General features: G+C 43.3%; 2 protein-coding genes across 7 annotated transcripts in view; both read left to right on the top strand.

The window, feature by feature from the left end:
* Positions 1-11,635, top strand: part of agap2 (ArfGAP with GTPase domain, ankyrin repeat and PH domain 2) — a 34,880-nt gene extending 23,245 nt beyond the window's left edge. For 2 of the 5 annotated variants that reach the window (XM_026154103.1, XM_026154100.1), the window contains 12 exons: positions 1,276-1,428; positions 1,578-1,652; positions 1,990-2,094; positions 2,436-2,616; positions 3,061-3,189; positions 3,321-3,455; positions 3,798-3,857; positions 4,150-4,301; positions 6,043-6,133; positions 6,277-6,499; positions 7,871-8,150; positions 9,620-11,635. In XM_026154103.1, coding sequence (XP_026009888.1) covers positions 1,276-1,428; positions 1,578-1,652; positions 1,990-2,094; positions 2,436-2,616; positions 3,061-3,189; positions 3,321-3,455; positions 3,798-3,857; positions 4,150-4,301; positions 6,043-6,133; positions 6,277-6,499; positions 7,871-8,150; positions 9,620-9,820 — 1,785 coding nt within the window. In that variant the 3' untranslated portion in view covers positions 9,821-11,635. The remainder of the gene's footprint in view (positions 1-1,275; positions 1,429-1,577; positions 1,653-1,989; positions 2,095-2,435; positions 2,617-3,060; positions 3,190-3,320; positions 3,456-3,797; positions 3,858-4,149; positions 4,302-6,042; positions 6,134-6,276; positions 6,500-7,870; positions 8,151-9,619) is intronic. The other 3 variants (XM_026154104.1, XM_026154101.1, XM_026154102.1) reach the window with 2 other exon arrangements.
* Positions 11,636-11,733: 98 nt separating this feature from the next.
* On the top strand, positions 11,734-19,908 carry zbtb39 (zinc finger and BTB domain containing 39). 2 transcript variants are annotated; one of them, XM_026154502.1, is made up of 5 exons: positions 11,734-11,960; positions 14,304-14,491; positions 15,894-17,207; positions 17,425-17,778; positions 18,368-19,908. In XM_026154502.1, exons 3-5 carry the CDS (start codon positions 15,927-15,929, stop codon positions 19,343-19,345), a joined length of 2,613 nt encoding a protein of 870 aa, XP_026010287.1. In that variant the 5' UTR covers positions 11,734-11,960; positions 14,304-14,491; positions 15,894-15,926; the 3' UTR covers positions 19,346-19,908. The 2 variants fall into 2 exon arrangements, with proteins under 2 accessions (XP_026010287.1, XP_026010286.1); XM_026154501.1 differs by having other exon boundaries at positions 11,734-12,012.
* Positions 19,909-21,137: the final 1,229 nt, after the last annotated feature.

Genomic DNA, 21,137 nt, shown 5'->3' with positions numbered 1-21,137 from the left:
GAGAGGTTAGTCAAAGCAGCCACGCCCCTAACTCCAGAATCCAAGACCAGACCCCAAACTGTCCTTTGTCAGACTGTAAGTACGTTACACAATGATACAAATATGGACACTTTAACATGAGAGTCAATGGAGGTTGACTCTCATCCAGAGTCACCTTCTAGTGGCCATTAGGGGAACTGCAGTTTTTGTACACTGGGGTCATTTTTCCTCTTAGAGCAGGTTTGCGGGAAAATAGTCACCTCTGGCGAGCAACATACAGTAATAAATCATGTTGCTGTTTTTTGGAATCATAACTCCTTTTTCTCATTTTTGAATATGTTGTTTCATGATGACCTGCAGCAGTAGTGACACTTGAGCAGTTTCCGGTTATGTGACATGTAAGTGAACTTTCACTGATCGTGTGAGCAGGTGGAAGTGAGCATTAACCTCAAGGCTTCGTATATTTGTAGCGCAAATATAATCAAAAGAGGATTAAATATATTGTATATTTAAAAAATACATTTTGAAAACTTATGTAGCTTTAAGCAGTGGTGTGAAGCGATACATTTACTCAGGTACATAAGTCTAAATGTTAGATATTTGTTTTGTTTTTTGTGATATTCAGAGGGAAATATTGGATTACTTTGAAAACAATCATGAATCAGGGGGAGACAGAGACAGGAAGTACATGTGAACTTCAAAGTAAAATAGAAAATAATCATAAAACAGACATGAATGCTAACATTTAACAAATTGTTGCTGGTGGACCAAAGCATTATCCCTGGAAATATCCCAGTGACTATAAAAATAAAACCTAAACTCCAAATATTATGCGTTTATATTTATCTCAGAAATATAATCTTCATCTATTACTGGCATCAAGGCACTGATGTTAAAAATGAGCCCACCCTGTAGAGTACAGTACATCGGACACGACTTCCAACTGTTACTATTTTCCTGTTTTTATTTAGAACATATGATTTAATCGTGATATTTAAAATGTAAATGACATTCAAAGGATCATCTAAGGTTGTGTACACCAACGCTTGTGTCGTGTTTGATTACTTTAGCTTAGTCAATGAAAACACAGCCCGCCCTGTTCTTCATCCATCAGTTTCCATCAATCACACCGATCGACTGAAGACTTCACGTTGTCACTCATCATCACCTTTTTGTGACTCTGTTTCATCTTTCACCCCATCCTCACTCTCTCCATCTCTTCTCATTCCCATTCCCATCCTGCATCCTGACCTCCTGACCTCCTCCACCTCCTCCTCCAATTCCTCCTCCTCTCAGGCCAGTAATGGCCCCAGTATCGGCTACGCCTACTCCCTCCCCTCCACCCCTGTGGTGAGCCACAGAGAGCTGCGAGTTGCACAGGGAGACGGGGGAGGCAGCGTCAACGCTCGCTCGCTGAAGAGCATCCCCAGACGCCCCTCGCTCTTCAAGGTCAGTCACCTCCAACTGCTCGTGTCTCACACCTTTTAGTCTCCTTCATCTCATTCTCATTTCACTCCATTCGCCCCCCTCTGACTCTCCTCGCTTAAATCGTCTCCTCTTCTTTCTTAACACTTTAAATTCTGTTGGATTCGTTGCAGAACCGGGACACAGACAAAAAAGGTGGCGACGCTAAAGGCGACCTGAGCAGCCTGCGAGGCGTTCCGATCAAACAGGTTTGGTTTCCGTTACAAGCAAAAATAAGCCGAATATCCAGTGATGGGGGTATTTACACGCTGCAGTTATAACAATAACACGAGCCAATTCCCTTGTCGGAAATAAGATGGGAACAGAAATACATTTGTCTATTTATTTTGTCTTACATAAGCAGCACAGAAGTCTGTTGTTTCATCCTTTTCAACCTTTCTCAAGGGTGTTCTATTAATACAAGAGCTCTCAGCTATTGCTGTCGAACTCTTTCTGGTACACTTTGAAGGGGCGGCTCTAAATTTAGGCAGATTCAGACTGTGGTTTGCTGTGACTGATGCGACCCCCGGTTGATGCTTTTGACAGGGCATCCTGTGGAAGAGGAGTGGGAGCTCTCTGAATAAGGAGTGGAAGAAGAAATATGTCACCCTGTCCAACAATGGCACGCTGTCTTATCACTCCAGCTCCAGTGTAAGAAAACACCACAACACCGATCAATGCGACAGTAAACGAGCAGGGGGGAGAGAAGATCTGCAGCTTTTCACATTTAAAGGGACCGGTTATGCTTTTAGATTGTTTTTGTTATTGGTTTTTGAAAGAAAGACCCATTCTTATTTGTTACATCTACAGAAATTTAGGTATTCTAGCAGAATTCATGAGATGTGATGCTATTTGCATCATATTTTAATTCAGTTGTTTAAATCAGGGCCTTTTGAGAAAAAAAAAACCCCATGACTGACTTAAAGACTGTTTTGGAAAACATTACAGATCACTAAGATGATTAAAAACATGCAACATCTTGTCCTCTTCAGGACTACACGCAGAATACCCATGGAAAGGAAATCGATCTGCTGCGTGTGACTGTTAAAGTTCCCGGGAAACGTCCTCCAAGAGCAGTCGCACCGACAGGCCCCTCGCCTGCCCCCCCTGGAGCTGTACCTGGAGTCAACGGGCTGAGTAAAGAGCTGCCAGCCGCTGATAGCACCAGTACAGGTACGTCTTCTTTAGGAGGATAAATAGACCATACTTTGAAGACTGTATATAAAAGATGGACATGTCTTCTTATCTTTTTGATAAATCCACTTATTTAGAGTAGATCTGACCAAGAAATCGAGGATTGTTGTGTTTACTTTCTCCTGAAACACAGCCTCCTTTATCATGCGTTTTAACTCTTAACTGTTACCATAATATTATAAAATGCTAGTTTTGTCATGGCCTTTGATACAATCTGCTTTTTGCACCTAGAGGAGTCGCCCTCTGCTGGCTATTAAAAAGATTGCAGGTTCTAGTTTTATCTTCCTTCCATATGTTTGTTCCTGGAATTTTATACTTGAAAATAAAGCTTTAGATAACAATAAATTTACATTTCTTAGCCTGAAAGATCATAAAAACATGGCCTATTGTACATAAACACTTCACTTTCTCTCTCTTCATCAGTTCCTCAGTTGTGTCCAGCTACCCTCTCTGTCGTTGCCGATGACCGGTCTGGCGGTTTGTCCCCTCAAGGAGGTGAGCGAGGACTTCAGCGCTGCCCCTCCTCATTGTCCACCAAAGCACAAAGTGTCGGTACGTACCGCAGGGAATGAAACCTTTCAGCCACCATCGCCGGCTCAGACACTCTGGGTGCAGCCTCAGCTCCGCTGCGACTGAAAACAATTCCGTCATGTATGTTTTGTTATGTTTGCGCCAAATGTCAGATGCCCTGGAAGCGACAGCCGGTTCGTTTGGTGGAAAAGATCCCAGCCAATCATCTCCCATGAGCGACAGGAAGAAGAACAGGAGGAAGAAGAGCATGAATCAGAAAGGGGATGCAGCCGTCGGGCAAGCCGAAGGTAACATCATCATTCCACAAGGCGCAACTACTGATGCTAACAGTTTAAGTTAAATAAGAAATTGGGTTTTCTATTTGCTTTATATATACAGAAACAATTTTACTCAAAATAATAACTAAATAAAATCTTTATTCTTTAGTTCTGAGAGATTTTTATATTCTTTACTTTCTACTAAGACACACTTGCTTATATTCTGACTTTTCTTGTTTTCCCGTTCTTTCTCTTCTGTGTGGATAAAGATTAATAAACGTGCTTGTCTTTCTCTGAATATTTCGTATCTGCCTTTTTTTCCTAACACTTGCACTCCTCTTTCTCTTCTCTTGCTTATCTCTCGCTCTGCAGCCAAACGCAAAATGTGGAAATTAAAGAGCTTTGGTAGCTTGAGAAACATTAATAAGACAGGTAACAAGTGAGGGTGATGGTGCTGACACAGCTTGTGCTCTCTGACTGTTTTCCTTCCCTGTGTGCCTGACATCCATAATCTACACCCCATTGTTTGTTTGAATTACCCTCAGCGTGAATAACCCAAAGATTTTTCTGTCCTCATGTCTCAATCTAAACCACTTTTTTGTTTTGTTTTGCTTTTCATTCATTTTTCCTCCACCGACTGAAAGTTCAATGGATTCATTCTCTCGGTTTGTCGAATGCAGCAAATCTCATGTCATGTTTCTCCGGCTTCACCCTCTCTTCGCAGAGGAAGAGAATGCCGACTTCATCATAGTGTCGTTTACTGGGCAGACGTGGCACTTTGAGGCTCCGAGCATGGACGAGAGGGACTCGTGGGTCACAGCTATAGAGAGCCAAATCCTGGCAAGTCTTGGTTCCTGTGAGAGTGGCAGAAACAAGGTAAACATGTACAGAAAACACATTTCAGAAATGGATTCTGTACTTATTCTCACCATTTTTCCACCTAAACTAAAATGATTTTGCTGTCTAAAAACATCATTTCTTGGAGGCTTAAAGAGAAGAATATTGCGGCAAAAATAGAATCCACAAGCTGTTCCCTGCTCTTGAACTTTTCCTTTGGATATCTGCGTGAAGGTTTGATTGACTGATCACAGCAAGACAGAATGAAAGTGCAGTGTGGGGGCAGAGAGCAGAGCAGGAAAAGAAAGCTATGCCAGGAAGAATACAGGTCAAATTTTAAAAACACTTGAGTCAAAATCTGATGGTGCTTGAGTCTCTGCTGTCACCGATCCCAGTCATATCCGATCAAATCACACCCGCACAGTCTCACACCTCTTTTCCAATAAAGAAGACACATTTTTTTAGAGGCGCTATATATTTGCAACCTAAAAGAAATTCACCAGAAATCCAGCCCACGAGTTATGTGCACGGTGATTTCCAGGGAAATCACCGTGCACCAAACTTCCCTGAACTATAGCCTTATGAATCTTTTGGTTCTCAAATCTGTTAAAATTTAGGTTGGTTCTTAAAAGGCAGGTGGGTGGGAAACGAGCATTTACCGCGCAGATTACTTAAAGGTTTTGAAAGATAAGGTTCGTGGATGAATTTTTGCAGGTAAATTACTTCAAATGGAAGCGCTCTTAAGTGAAGAACATGCAAACCTACAGTAGTCTATATGCATCACAATCTTAATTTAATTGTTGGAGTGAAACCTTAATGGGAAAAGTATGTCTAAAAGATTTATTTGTTTTTGTTTTTTAAATAAATTACATATTACAATGTTTCTAAAATCATCCACTCTTTCTGTGACACCACAGAATACGTCTCGTACAACTGCTCTCCTGTTTTGTTTAAAATATAATCATAACATTTTAATACTGCAAGTAGGGAAGAGAAGCAGGGAACTATATAAACCCAGGAGAATGATGCACTAAACAGGAGGGGGAAAATAGCACTGATTTAAACAGATGTCCTTGTCTTTATAAAGACAAACTCTGACAGCCTCCTCTGTGCCCTTAATTACTACATATATGACACCTAAGTATATATCAATAAAGATTCACTTTACAATTAGTTGTAAAATCCTGCAGTTGCAAAAAAAGAAGAAGAAGCTGTATAGTTTGATCTTTGACCTCAGTAAAACTTTCCTGATGACTTCATGGGCTCAGCTGATAGCTTCAAGTTGTGGTAAATTATGGTCTTCATTAGGGGAAATTAGCAGAGTATATTTAATGTTGGCGTCTAAGTGACATGACTGATTATTCTGTAAACTACAAGAACGTCTGTTTGGTCCATGTGGCTATCTCTATCTTTAAAACATCCTCATGTTGTGCTGCAGTTATTTTGGCATCTTTACAAAGCCTTGCATGATTGGACGGTTAGCTATGAGTTGTTTGTGCCAAAGCAGAATTTCTAAGTGAAAACATTTACTCACTCCAAATTAAGGCTCTCAAATAAAATGTCAGAAAGTAAATGTTATTAACTTTAAAAAATAGTTCAATATAAAATGTCTTTGTTTTGCAGTTTTAATGCCACGTGGTGTCATAATCTGCTCTAATCAATGCGTGTTACTATTCATTGTGTTTACTGAGGTAGCGGTTGGATTTTAAGCACCACTTGTTTATGAAACAGAAACACTTGTGTGGATATGAATAAATGATGCAAATGGGTGTTTGTGCAGGCGCGGAGGAGCAGTCAGAGCGAGGCCGTAGCGCTCCAGGCCATCCGAAATGCCAAAGGCAACAGTCAGTGTGTGGACTGCGAAGCACCGAGTGAGTTCCTAAACGTTGGCACGTTTCCCGCCAGCTGCACATTTACTCTGGAGCATAATTCACACCATGCACAGACTGTGGTGGTGCAGCCATTGGCTCATGGTTTTTTCTTGCTAAGCAGTCTCTCTTCTCCCATCCTGCAGATCCCACTTGGGCCAGTCTCAATCTGGGTGCGCTGATCTGCATCGAGTGCTCAGGGATCCACCGAAACCTGGGGACTCACCTGTCCCGTGTGCGCTCGCTGGACCTGGACGACTGGCCGGGAGAGCTCACACAGGTGCTGGCTGCCATCGGAAACCACATGGCCAACAGCATCTGGGAGAGCTGCACCCAAGGACGGACCAAACCCACACCGAGTGCGACACGGTGGGTGGAGCCAGATCACAGCACACGTCAAAAACTGCTGTAAACTCCTGTACACCCTATACAAGTTTTAAGCAGATAAAATAATAACGAATTGGATTTATATAGCGCTTTTCAAGGCACCCAAAGCGATTTACAATGGCACTATTCATTCACTCTCACATTATCACAAGCTACGGTTGTAGCCACAGCTGCCCTGGGGCAGACTGACAGAAGCGAGGCTGCCATATCGCGCCATCGGCCCCTCTGGCCAACACCAGTAGGCAGTAGGGTAAAGTGTCTTGCCCAAGGACACAACGACCAGGACAGAGAGCCCAGGGATCGAACCGGCGACCTTCTGGTTACAGATACGCTTCCCAACCCCCTGAGCCACGGTCGCACATTAAAAATGTACAGAATCATTTTAATAAATTAGAATAATAACGAAGTCTAAAATAATATTAAATATGTTATTTAAACAGATTTGTACACAAATGATTACATTTGTGTTTAGAGCTACTAAATGAGATTTAAATTATGAATAAAACTCATTGATGTCCATTATTAGGTTTATTAGTAGGTTTAAAAAAAAGGTTCATCAGTCAAAATCAAAATTGATTCATTGTCACAGAAGGGCTAAAAGTAAATACATTAATGAGTAATATTATTTAATTTACCCTAGTTACAGCCATTTAATTATATTGTTGTATGTTATATTATAATGTTGTCAGGTTTCCATCACAGTGTGATCAAAAAGATTTCATTTGGACAACGATCCAACGATCTTCTTCAGGCCCTTTCACTGAAAGCTAAAAGCCAGCCTCTCCCTTAAAACTTGCAAGCGCAAATTTACGGGCCACAAAAAGTCTACAAATGGACACGAGTAGTTAGAGCAGGACTTCTAACAGGAGTACTGGAAGTGCACCAGGAGACAGCTTTGAAGGGGAGATCAGACAAATTTTAATCCTTTTTTTTTGCATTTTATTTTTTGTTTGTTTTTATGGCCGGAGTTGCAGAACTTTTTTGCACTCGTGATTAAACATATATGAAATGCTTAAACTGCATCTGCTCATATCTAATGTACATTTATTTAAATAGTTAAATATGGAGTCAAAAGTGATGCAGAGAAGTTGTCGGTGGTTTCGTGTGCTTGTGGGAAAAATCAAATCCCAGACCCAAGAAATAAACTAACAGAAAGCAGGTAAAAATCTGATCGCTCAATATCCAATGTGTACAAACGTGAACAAATAACACCCATGGTGGAATTTCTAAAAACCTGCAGATATGTCAAGTTTTAAATGTAAGCAAAGTTCTGATTCGCTTACACTGCAGTGCTTCTAAGAGTGTCTAATCTTACATGTGTGTGTCTCCTTTGTATTGTTTCTGTTTTTCTAGAGAGGAGCGAGAGTCATGGATCCGTGCCAAGTATGAACAGCGAGCCTTTGTGGCGCCTCTTGTGCCGGCCTCAGGGGCGCAGCTTCCAGAGGATGGTGTGCCGGTGTGGCTGCTATCTGCAGTGACCGACAGAGATCTGCCCAGGCTGCTGCTCCTTCTGGCCCACAGCACTAAAGAACAAATCAACGCTCCGCCGGCCGGCTCGCCTTCGCTGCCGCGCACGGCTCTGCACGCTGCCTGCCAGCTGGGAGATGTGGTCATGACACAGCTGCTCATCTGGGTGCGTATCTTCTTTGTGTTCACACTCATTCATATCGGTTTCATATTTCCTCAGGCCCAATGACGAGTGTAGAACAACACGACTAGTTCATTAGTCCTGTAAATCACAGTAAAAGAAATAAGGGTGGAATAAACTACTTCAAAAACTGACCGGTAGAAGTGTGCATGCATGCACACCATGATCGTGTAAATGCTTAGTGATGGACTCTTCTGTGCTTTCGAAACTGTGAATGCCTCTGCAGACACGTACCCTTGCCATTCTGTGATGAGTGTTACTCTCTGTGGAGTCATATTGGCAGCTGCCTCTTTTTTCTCTGAGGGAAACAGGAACTTTCAGTCAGCATCTGCACCAGTTTATACCCTTATCAGATGTGCCTTTGGAGTTTTTCTCAGGTGCTTACAACATTTCAAAAACATGCTGCCCTCTTAATATTAAATTGTTTGTTCTTGTTTGTCATTATTAGCTTTTATAACGACATTAAAAAGCTGCTGTACTTTGCACAGTGTGGTTAGAAGCCTGCACTCCTGCAGACTCCGTGTTTGAGGGCTTTATAATAAGCACTCAGTGTGCCAGACTCTCCACAAAACCCACAGAGTCGACGTCTATAGTGAAGGGTGTAGGAGCTGTAACTAGGCCAATAGATATCTGTCATCAAATATCTGACCAGACATGTGGCATAGATAAGATTACAATCAAATGCAGGAGATATTCATCACTTTACAATAGTGTTTGGTAATGAAATCACATCCTGTGTGAACAGCTGACCCAAAAACTTCAATCAAAAAGAAAAAACTATGTGCGTGTAATTTCAGCCAAGCATTAGTGATGTTAAAACTGCAATTCTATCCAATTTAATGTAAAAGAACTGAAGCTGAAGAACACTGTCTCATTGCTAATCGCAGTATTGCCAGCTGGCCTCTTCACTGAATGTGCTGACTTCAGTAACCTTCAAAAGAAATGATGACAGGCTGTTTTTAGTGCACCTGGACTCTGTGCTGGGATCTCCACAGTGTTCAGGTGGTATTTAATAAATGTGCTCTACCCCTGGAGTTCTTCTGTAATGGAATAATTTTCCCTTACTAGACTGAGTCTGTGTTAACAGACACTCAGCGCACGTTAAAACGAGTAAAGCAGTTTGAATAACAAATTAGTTTAAGAAAAACTAAATGTTGGTCCTGAGATCTGATGACCTGTCATCATAGACAACACTGAACGTCAGGGAAGCAAGTTCTGAAAAATCAGTAATAAATCAAATTATGATTATGCTGGTTAGACTTATTTATTACCTTAACTCTATATACTGTCTATGCAAATCAAAGAAAATCTGTCCAACAGTAATAGAAGAGGAGCAGCACATAATTTTTCAGCTGTATGCTCCACTTCACTTCAAACTGTTCAATCATCTAATCAATATCTAATCAATAAACAGGCTTAAATATCATGTTCTGTCCTTTGCCTCTTCCCTGCAGTATGGAATCGATGTGAAAGCGAAAGATAACCAAGGCCAGACGGCCATGATGCTGGCCACGAAAAAAGGGAGCAAAAGCTGCATCGATATTTTGCTCCAGCACGGCTGCCCCAACGAGACGTCGCCCACCGCTGCCACGCCCATCCTCAGTCGCCGCTCCAGCACCGCCAGCCTGGGTCGGACCAGCTCCAGGAAACGGTAGCGTGGACTGAAAACGCTGCCACAGAAAACATTTTTAATGTGTGGAAACGGGCAGAGCTGATCGTGGAGAGGGGTGTAGTATAAAGAAATGACAGCACTGGATATCATTAGTATAACGGATGAAAAACATTGTTTCTGAAGACTGAACAACATATCAAACCACTTAAAAAGCAATATTCATTCAATTTGTTGATTGCAGGCATATTGCTGAGTTATTGTGCCGTTGACCTCATTTCAAAATGACTCAAGTAGACCTGTAGCGGACTGCTTCTGTTTCACTTCCTCTGCAAGAAGTGCAATAATTCAGCTACGATGATGAAAAGCAACAAATTTTAGCGCAGATGACTCAACTCAGTGCATCCAGAGGGTGATGCTTTTATTCAGACCTGCTGTGACTGGACCAAAACTGCTACTTTTTTTTCTTCCTTGGCTTAAACCAACAATATGTCATGGTGTTAGTTATGTGAGCCTGTCAGTTCGATTGTATAAACTGTTTTCCAGCAACGAATCAGCTGAGATTATTCTACTTAGACTAGAAAAATGAATGGTTTGGAGTATGACCTATGTCAGTGTTAGGACCACAGGTCCGAGATATGACGTTTTATTCTACTATAAATGTATCTAGACTACATGCTTAATGTTAAACTCTGTAACGAAGACACAACTGAAAAAACCAGACTGCATTTTGTAGTGATTTCTTACTGGTAGTTCTAAAAGCTTGTTTTGTTTTGTTTTCCATTGTCTTTTATAATTTCTTATTCTCTCACATAAAGCAGTAAGCGGATGGTTTTACAAGTATGTAAACATGTGGATAAAGTTTTATTTGGGATATCGAGAGCGAATACGTGAAGACTGCGACATAATTCACATTCATCTTACTGTTGTGTAGGTCGATCCCATGAGTTTACAGTGAAGCGGCCGAAGGTGAGTCATGTGAGTCCCTCATGAGCTAAAACAAATGGTTACCAGAATAAAGTAATAAACTTTTTTTTAAATAAGCATTAAAAAAAATGTTGTTTTTATTGTCTTTGTGTGTGGGCCTATCTGCTGCACAGATTTATTTGACTGTTTTTAGCAACGTTTGGGTCAGAGTGGTATGTTCACCATATAGACTGTATATAAAGTCAAGCAGAGTTTTATTGTCAACCCAACAATATACAATCAAGTATACATTGGGACGAAATTTCTTCCTCCTGGATCAAAGGTGCAAATGGAAGAAATAATTTTGGGAGCCTCACCAACAAGTGACCATACTAGAAAGAGAGATAAAGCTATCAAGCTTGGCTAGTAAAACGCATCTATTAATTGTTCCAGTGCTATACACTGAATAGATGCCTGCTAAAGAAGTGAATTATAAGGTATTTTGGACATTTTGATGCTTCCAACTTCGTGGGAACAGTTTGGCTGTTCCACTATGACCAAGGCCACGTGCACAAAGCATGGTCCATAAAGATATGGTTGGATGAGTATGGTGTGGAAGAACTCGATTGGACCACCCACATCAAGAACCTTTGGGATAAGCTAGAATAGAAATTGCAATTTAGGCTCCCTAGTTCAATATCAGTGTCTGACCTCACAAATACTCTTTTAGAAAGACTGGGAAATTATCCACACTCCCCTCCTGCAGTCAACAGCAGGAGTTCTATGTTTTGTGGACTAGACAGTGGTCGGGGGCATAGGCCCTGGTAGTCTAAGCCTTGGTTGACAAATCTGGCTTAAGGAAAGTCCTCGGTCATTTAGAGCAGGTGTGGGGAACTCCAGACCTGCAGATTTTAGATATCACCCTGGGCCAGCACACCTGAATCAAATGATTAGTTCATTACCAGGGCTCCGGAGAACTGCAAGACATGTTGAGGAGGTGATTTAGCCATTTAAATGAGCTGTTGGATCAAGGACACATCTAAAACCTGCAGGACACCGGCCCTTAAGGCCTGGAGTTGCCCCACCCCTGCTTTAGAGTATCCAGCCTTCTTGGAGTCCTTGTGCTTAAGGGTGCCCCTACTGGAAACTGTCCTGCTGTGAGATTTCAACACTTATGTGAGGTCACACAGCCAGTGGAGATTTGATGTCCCTGCACCTCCTGAATCTCCGTTGTTCCACTGAAGGAAAAAGCACCCCAGACCATTATGGTTACATCTCAGGTGGGATCTGCTTGTCGTGGCAGTAACTTTGGAAACCATCAGGACCATCAAGGTTAAATTTTTTCTCATCAGAGAATAAAACTTTCTTCGATCAATGTCCTATGTTTGGTGTTCTCTTGCAAAGTCCAAACAGTCAGTTCTGTGGCGTTCAAGGAGATGAGGTTTTTGGGGGGTTTTTTTTTGAAGCCCTTCTGTCTCAGATTATATCTGATTGTTGTGGGGCTGCAGTCAGCACCAGTAAGGGTCTTAATTTGGGTCGGGGATCGCCCAGATGGACAGCCAATTGGATCCTCCGGCTCCGTGCTGGTGAAATTGTCTTGGGTCTTCCACTTAACTTTTTGTTCCATAAACCTCAGGATCATTTAGGAAATTCCAAATGACTGCCTTGCTGCGTCCCACCTCAGCAGCAATGGCGCACTTATGCAGTTTAACAACCTGGGGCCCGTTCTTCGTACGTCGCTTACTACATCCAAGATCAAATGACACATCCAAGATCAAATCATCGCGCTAACCGTGAGCTCGCTAATCCGGTTCCCCGAACACACCTGCTGTTGACGATTACTACAGCTGGACGCAGGAATGTGACATCACTGGGTGTCGTAAAAGGGGCTACGCATCGATAGTAGAAACATTGATCGGCAACCCGCTGATTGGTCGGCGAAAATGTCGAAGGGGCGTGCTCGGTATTTTCCGGCAGCAGAGCAAGAACTCTTGAGTGAGGGATTTCAGGAGTTTCAGAGTTTAATTAAAACGCAAGAGAACACTGCAAAGGCTGCAAAAGCAAGGAGAGAGGGCTGGCAGAAAGTTGCTGACAAATCAAACTCGTAGGTAATTTAATAATAATAATAATAATGGATTGGATTTATATAGCGCTTTCCAAGGCACCCAAAGCGCTTTACGATACCACTATTCATTCACTCCCACATTCACACACTGGTGGAGGCAGCTACGGTTGTAGCCAGGCTGCCATATCGCGCCATCGGCCCCTCTGGCCAACACCAGTAGGCGGTAGGGTAGATCTATCATATGACACTATATTGTCCAATATCATATGGCATTATATTATATTATAATATGTTATATTATATCCCCTTTCACATTAGAGCCACAACAGGACCCACAAGAACATGGGAACAAGTAAAGGTGGAATACAGGAGTATTCTACAGAATGGTAATATTTATCTCTTAGATTGCTTTTCGTCTCTTGGCAAGGTAATACTGGCCTGTAATACTCTGTTACTCTGTTAGTTTGTTCATAACAGCAACCAAGAAAAGGGCAGAGGAACAAAAGACAGGTGGTGGTCCTGCACCCCCTCGTCAACAAGTTGGTTAAGTAAATAATACCCTCACGGGAATATCGATATCTCTCAATGAGCACACTGTCGCGCTGAGCTAAAGGATCCTGTCTATCCCGCAATATACGCTGAATTCTGAAAACTCTCCTTATCAATCTTGCACCTTCCGCAATGGGCTGCTCGCGTATACGGACAGGACATGGCTGCGACAGGCTTCCCAAATCCACCTTCGCTTTTATAGCCGTGGTCTCTCATCTTGATTACACAAAGTAATTTGCAATTACTACTGTGAAATATGAATTACATCTGTAATAATCACATACATGTAATAGAATGTTAATAGTACATTTCCCTTTTTTAGGAAATGACCTGTATGTATCTGTGTGAAATCAATAAAAGGATCAAGTGCTGCATTATCTTTAGTTACATTGATAATATTTATTTATGGTGAAACAGTGGAAAAATATCGCTGTTGCTTTCGTATAAATGAAGCGGACATACCTGCGTGGCCGCGATCTAATCCTGTTTACATAAAGTAAACCTGCTCCCGAGCAGGTTTACGCTTACGGCTCTGTTGCTATGGCAGCAAGTCCCGGATGAGCTTCGGGGAACCGACTGATCCAGGATCACGCGAAATCGTCAACAATCTAATCTGGCTAACCTACTTAGCGAGGTACGAAGAACGGGCCCCTGACCATGTTCAAAAAGGGAAAGGTTTTTTTTGCTTTTGCCATCAGACTGCCATGGCAGTGTGACTACCTGACAGAAAATGACAATGAATCCATATTTTTGCACAGATTGGCCTTTTAAAGGCATATGGTCTTAAACTTTTGATCAGCTGTCAAAACAGCCTGTTTCAGTTTAAGTGTTGTTTTCAATAAATTGCATGATCAAAAAATGTTTTGTCTCACTCCCATTTCTTCTTGTTGCATGTTGAAGCTCAACTTGGAACCTTGTTAACATCCAACCATGCAAAATATGATTTATTTATTTAGTTTTTGCCATTTTTCAAGTGGTCTTGAAACTTGATGAATTCTCCTCCCTGCAGTGACGCCTCCGGCCTGCAGGGGGCAACGCCGCTCAGCTTTGTTGACATGCGTCACCAAACTGCGACGGATGGATGGACCATAAGAGCAAAGGCTTCTAAAATGTAGAATGAGTGCCTGAGCGGTGCAGACCGAATGAAAACAAAAAGGAAAAGGGGATTTCTGAGCGCCGGCGGACACGTCTCAATGGGTGAGTGATGGTAACAGCAACGAGCGGGCCTGCGCTCACAGTAGGAGGATTATTTTTTAATAAAACCTCTGGTTTGGGTGAGTAGAGTTACCATAATGTGTCTGGATTGTCTGCGATAGAGAAAAAACTGTCTGGGATCCTCTAGCTTCTTTTTAAACTGCGGAAAATTAAGAGTAATTGTGCTTTAAACACAAAGAGCAGCAAAAACAACGCGTTAACACCGTTTAAAAAAGAAAATTTAATTTACAACATCTGTTACTGCAGAACAGTTAGATCCTGCTTCTTTATACAAAAACATAAATGCTTAAAAAATAGAATCTAAAGGAGTAAACTGTCATTTTTATAATACCTCTGTTATTTATAAAAGTGAACCTATACTGCTTTTCTTTATTTTCTGCCATGCATAAATAAAGAACATACATAAATGCTCCTGTTAAACACGGCCAAAGTTTCAAGCAATGAGAGTAATCCGTACCAGCTAAGAGCTCAGACTGCTATAAACAGTTCGTTTAAAATAACTTTTTTTTTTCTATTTTTGACTCTCTGTAATGTCAGGGAAAGGGTATCCTTAATAGCCCCCCCCCCCCTTTTCAGTTCAAACCTTCTGTTTGTAGTGAGGGGCCAATCAGAATAAGGTTTCTGTAACGAGGGAGGAGCTAAAATTCCTTCTTTCCGACAGAGAGTCCAAGATAAAAGTCAGAATGGGAGATGCATACATGTTGACTATCATGTTGAAATGTACTATGAATCATCCAACTAACTTCAGGTTTAACTTGATATGATGGTGGTTCACGTCTTATGTCACCATGGTAACTTGTGCTGCTCTGGAGCAGGTTGTGTTTAAGATAAGAGATCAACAGTAATAAAATCACAGCCTGTTGACAAACCAGTTCTCCAGAAACCATTGCTGAAAGATCCCTCAGACCTTGCATTCATAACCCCCGGTTTGTTCGATCACAATGGGGGCTTTATTTACCTGTTCCCATGGCGAATCATGGTATCAGAGTGCAATTAATGGATTTCTTTCATTACTTCCTCATACAGCTTACCTCAGAGTGGATCGGAGAAGACTGAACCGATTCTAAATCTGAAAACTCAGAATTTAGATTTAAACTGTTGTTAAACCTGTTTTATAAAAACTGGAGTGAAAAACTGGTTGCCACATACTGGACTGCTTTTTGACAGCCACTTTACATATTTTATCATGCAGTAACACATTTTATCTATATATTTAACAACTGGATTATCACGCTGTTTTTGTTGTTTGTTTGTGTCTTTTCACTGCATCAGCGTATGAATACATTTTCATTAGTGATCCATCTACCACCAAAAGATGGATGACTAATCACCGAATATTTGTCCCCTGTACTGCTCTGATGATTCTGCATTTCCTTCCCTGCAGTTGGATTGTAGTGCATTAGGAGCTGCGGCAGGGATGAGGATCCGGCTGCAGTGTCCCGGCCACGCTGCCAGCCTTCTCTCTGAGCTTAACCGTTGCCGCCAATCACGTCAGTACTGTGATGTGTTCCTGCAAGTTGGCAACCGGACATTCGCAGCCCACCGTGCAGTGCTGGCCTGCGCCGGGACGTACTTTCGCAACTTGTTCACTAGAACTCCCACCGCGTCCAGCGCCGCCTTCTCTTTGGAGTTTATCTCCCCAGCTAACTTTGAGAAAGTGCTGACATTTGTCTACACCGGGGAGATAGTGACTGATCTCATAGATGTCGGGGTCCTGTACGAGCTGGCCGAGCGGCTCGGGGTCAGTGAACTGGTGAAGGCTTGTCACGCTACCTTCCCTGACCTGCAGGCTTCTGTGTCTGCAAACTGCAATGTCAGCAGTCCCGGTGATGTCACCCTGGACTCCAGCATGGTGGCCGCTCCACCCACAGTGGTTGCAGTTAGTGCAGCTTCTGTGCCGTCTGTGTGCTCCTCCGCCGCCTCCTGCTCCTCTCTGTCTTCATCGGCTGGCCCGTCTGCTGCCCCGACTCCTGCTGCTGCTCCCTCCCCTCTTTTCCAAATCAGGATGGGCAGGTCAGGCCGCGAAGTTCAAGCCGGGCCTCTGTCTCTGGACCTAAAGGCAGAAGATGTCCAGTCACATATCGGCTACGGGCAGATGGGAGCAGATCATCAGTTACCAGGAGGACCGCCTTTAACCACCAGCAGCAGCAGCCTTTCCCTTCAGGCTGACGGCTTGCAGCCTGTGGGACCTGTGCTCCAGCTGAAGACCGAACACGGGCTGAACGATGGGGAGGCGGGAGGCTGCTGTGAGGACGGTGACACAGATGGTCAAATGGTTTCTGAGAGCGCGGGCGACTCTTTGTCCCGGAGCAGCAACCCTGTTACGTCTGAGTCTTGCTCCCTCCCTGACTCTTCAGCTCAGCTTGGCGCTGAAGCCTGCGCCCCGACATCATCCTCAGGAGAGTCTCCAGGCAGCCTTCAGGTGGCAGCGGTGGAAGGTGGCGTCGTCGACGTGCAGCAGGACAGCAGGCTGATGTTTGGGGAAGTGGAGGAAGGAGACACTGAGGAGGAGAGGGAGGCTCTGCAAGGTAATGGAGCAGTGGAGGGAACAGAGGAAGAGCAGTGGAGACAGTTGGCAGGAGAGATCATCGAGCTGAGCGATGATGAGAACTTCATGGAGGAGGGAGAGGAGGAGGACGAGGATGAAGATGACCTTGTGTGTGTGGAGAATGGAGATGGAGGGAATGCGAGTAGCCAGGTAATGTTTCTGTTTGTGAGCAGTAGAGTAGTTCATGTAAAAAGTCATTCTGTATAAAATCAAATCAGCTGAAGTTCTGTAATGTTTGTATTTCTAATGAAGCGACCAAGATTTGACATCGTGCTCTGAACGTTTTCTGAGCTACAGACCTTCAGAGGACACAGGGATGGGTCGTATTTTTTTTCCACATAGGAAATAATGGTCTTTGCTCCTCCAGGTGACAGGAAGCACGGTGACATGTAAAGCTTGCACAGTGGCACTCCCAGCAGATCCAGCTGCCATCAGAAGACACGGTGAGACGCACCTGACGGAGCTGGGGCTCTGCAGGGTGTGCGGAGCCTCTTTTCCAGACCGTGCTGCGGGCATCGCCCACTCCTTCACCCATGTGGGAGTGCAGCTCTTCACCTGTGACATGTGCCACTTGCAGTTCTGCAGTCAAAAGAAACTGCTGCGGCACCACCGCCAGACAGCATCCAGTTACACCATCCCACAGGGGGCGCTGACCAACAGCAGCCACAGCCAAGAGCTGCAGTGTGCTGTATGCACCAAATCCCTCAGCAAGGACTTCCAGGTTAGTGGATATTTATGGAGTGTTTTTGACATAAGTCAGACACTTTAAACGATTGCTTGATACATAAATGGCTCCATATGTAAACAGACACTATTTAGTTATGATAAATGCGGACTTGATTTTTACATTAATCGTTAAGAAATTACAGCCATTTCTATCTCCATGAACTGAAATGAAGTCGGGCAGTTCATTAAAAAGCGGTTCTTTTGTTTTATTCACAAATTATTAAGATAAAAAGCCCCAAATGTTGCGTTGGCCTTTGTAGGCTCTTTCTGTGAGCCACAACATGCTGTCGAGCTCTCGTTCATTAAACTGTGTCATGAATGAGCTCACTGTGGTTCACTTTAAGGTTAACTGAAGCGTTTACTTTGTAAATAACGCAAGGACCAGGTGTGTCTAAGAAGCACAAAAGTGAGACTTGAGTTCACAGTGAAACCCACAGGAAGTCTGATGTTTGTATGAACAATGCCTGACAACCGGTTTGGTGGCAAACATGAGCAGGAAATAAGAATGAGGAGTCCCCCTGCTACACACCTGCTTCCTCAGTGAGGCTCCTCAACTTTTAGTTTTGTGTTTCTCTCCTCCTCAGACTCTCAAAGACCACCTGCTGAGCCACGTGTGCCCCCAGAGCCTGAGCTGTGGCGTGTGTCACCTCCCCCAGCTGTCCCTGTGCTCCCTACTGTGGCACGCCCTCGCCCACCTCTCCCTGCCCGTCTTCACCTGCCCGCACTGCGCCCGCTGCTTTGTAGAGCGCGCCCTGCTGGACAGACACATGGCTGTGCACGCTGAGGAGGCGGCAGCTAAGGAGAGAGAGCAGTCGGCGCTGAGGGCTTACGGAGTCAAAGCAGATGGAGGTGGCAGTGGAGGAGGAGCGGAGGAGCTGCATTGCTTCCTGTGCCCGCAGACGTTTCGCTCGTCCTCTGCGTTTCAGTACCACCTCAGTCTGCACACCAGCGACTCCACGGGGAGCGGAGGAACCGCTGGCGGCCAGGGGTGGTTAGGGAAACGTAAAGCGGATCAGTCTCTGGAGTGCCCGCCGTCTTCCTGCTCCTCCTCCTCGTCACGGGACGTCAGCGGGCTCGTTAAAATGAGCAACTTCGGTTTGGGTTTGGGAATGGGCATCAGCGTGTCAGACAAGTTTTTTCAAGGGCCGATGCACGGCGTGTCCTCTGGAGTCCTGACGAACGGAAGCTCCAGTCAGGACAGCGGTGTCGGACCTGCAGGGGTGCGTGGGAAGTGGTACCGGTGTCGCTACTGTGGTAAACGTTTCGCTCACTCGGGGGAGTTCACCTACCACCTCCGTATCCACACCGGGGAGAAACCCTACCAGTGTAAAGTGTGTCTGCGCTTCTTCAGGGGGCGCTCCACCATGATCTGCCACCTGAAGACGCACGCCGGCGCCCTGATGTACCGCTGCACCGTCTGCGGCCTTTACTTCTCCACGCTGAAGCTGGTGTCGTCACACATGGAGCTCCACAAGGACCACTTACCGCCGGACTTCAACATCGAGCAGACCTTCATGTACAATGATCACTCTAAAGAACCGCTGCCCACTGTGGACACCTGATCAGCTCCTCGTTTCCTCCCTGACGCCTCCTCTGTGTCTGGTTGTCGTGGACCACAAGCTGCTGATAGTAGACTAGAGCTTTAGCTAACTGATGCACCAACATCAGTTAGCACCTATCAACAGATAGGACATTTACCGATGACTCATGCACATCTGTCTTGTTACATCAATTTAATGCCGGCTAACTGTTTAAAAAAAAGTCAGAAGCGCTAGAAGTTTCCATTCTTGTTTTTATTTGGAGGATTTTTTTCATTTCCTGGCACAAGATGCTTTGGCTGAAATATTATTATAAACACTGTTATTAGCCCAGTGCAGTGATTTTTCTAATGTTTTTAGTTAATCACGTAGTCTCTAAATTATTGTAAAAGATCTCAGTATTGCTTATTTTGTCCAGCTAACTTTCTCAAACACACAAATGGAACCAGAACTACATAAGAACAAAACCTAAAAACTCTAAAACTAGCCATTACTATGGATTAAAGATGGACGATTCTCCTACTAAAGACCATTTGCACTGGTCAGATTCTTGACTGAGTCTGTTTAAAAAAAAAAAAAAAAAAAAAGTAGCATCATCAAAATGATTGTCTTAATATGTGATTGTAATTACAGTGTAATTACACTGCAATTACCTCAATGTAGAAAAGTAGACAAACACGAAATATTTTCATAAATGTATTATTTTCTTTCCACAGTGTTTTAAAGCATTGATTCCCAAACAGAGAGCGGTACGAGTCACACTGAGGGGCACGTAGCAGGTTTTTGAGGGGCTCTGGGGTTTCACGTAATAATGACATCGCGATTTGAGCGGTGTCTTCTTTGTGTAAGTCCAAATTTTACTTAAATGAATTTAGAAAAAAAATTAGAAATTACAAATCGATAATAGAAAAGCTGTCTGCACTAACACAACAACAACTAGTTAATTCAAAACAGTTCACTTAAGATGTATTTATGTAGCAGTAAGTGCCTTTATTGTAAGGTAAAGCCTTTTAAAATCTTAGTTAAAATAGCTGAACATAGTGCATGAAAAGGCTAAAATATGGTTGTATTACATTAATAAATTATCAGTATATACGACTACGATTATTTGAGCTAAAATGATGACAATAGTTTTAATAAAAATGCTACGGGTAAATGTAAAAAGCGCAAAACTGGCCTCAAAAACTGTCAACTCTTGCTGGAAGTGCACACTAACTGACTGATAACTGTATAAAATGAATTTTTAACACTATTTAAACTTGACTAAAACAAAATGAACAGTTTTTGGAGTATTATGGGTGTGTGTGTAAGTTAGCACCCAGTACAGGAGTCCAGTCAGCACATAAATGAGTCTCCCCAACAACTTTAACAGAGAAGGATGCTACTTTGGGAGTAAAACAGCTGGAAGAATCATCTCCCTAGACTTTTAATTAACAAAGTCTTCCCAGCTACCTCACCCCCACTGGCCAACTCCATCCCCCCTTTCTCATTTCTTAGTTTCTACATCCTTGCATCCTCTCCTTCCGTCTGGTCCCTTCCACCAGAGATCCAAGCAGAGGAGAGAGGAGTCAAGGCAACAAGGATAAAGTCAGCTGCAGTATCTATTGGTTGTGTTCGTGATGTGTGTTGTAAATGGCGACTGATTCCCTAAAATCCAATACATGTGAAGAATTTTTTTTGAGTTTTAGTAAATATGTAAAAAAAAAAAAAAAGTGGGGACACTTTTAATCATTCACAATATAAGTATGAGAAGATATACCCTTTTTGAGCCGTAAAGGGCAGAAATTCCATCCCTCAGTGGCTTGGTCCAGGTTGC

This window comes from Astatotilapia calliptera, chromosome 20 (assembly GCF_900246225.1).
Source record: "Astatotilapia calliptera chromosome 20, fAstCal1.2, whole genome shotgun sequence".
In the NCBI taxonomy this organism is placed as follows: domain Eukaryota; kingdom Metazoa; phylum Chordata; class Actinopteri; order Cichliformes; family Cichlidae; genus Astatotilapia; species Astatotilapia calliptera.
Note: the sequence above shows the minus strand (reverse complement) of the source record. Positions and strands in the feature narration are given on the sequence as shown.

Coding starts and splice junctions, on each gene's coding strand:
- zbtb39 (XM_026154502.1), top strand. CDS start 15,927: ATGAGGATCCGGCTGCAGTGTCCCGGCCACGCTGCCAGCCTTCTCTCT. Junction 17,208..17,424: donor GAGGGAATGCGAGTAGCCAG/GTAATGTTTCTG, acceptor TTGCTCCTCCAG/GTGACAGGAAGCACGGTGAC. Junction 17,779..18,367: donor CCCTCAGCAAGGACTTCCAG/GTTAGTGGATAT, acceptor TCTCCTCCTCAG/ACTCTCAAAGACCACCTGCT.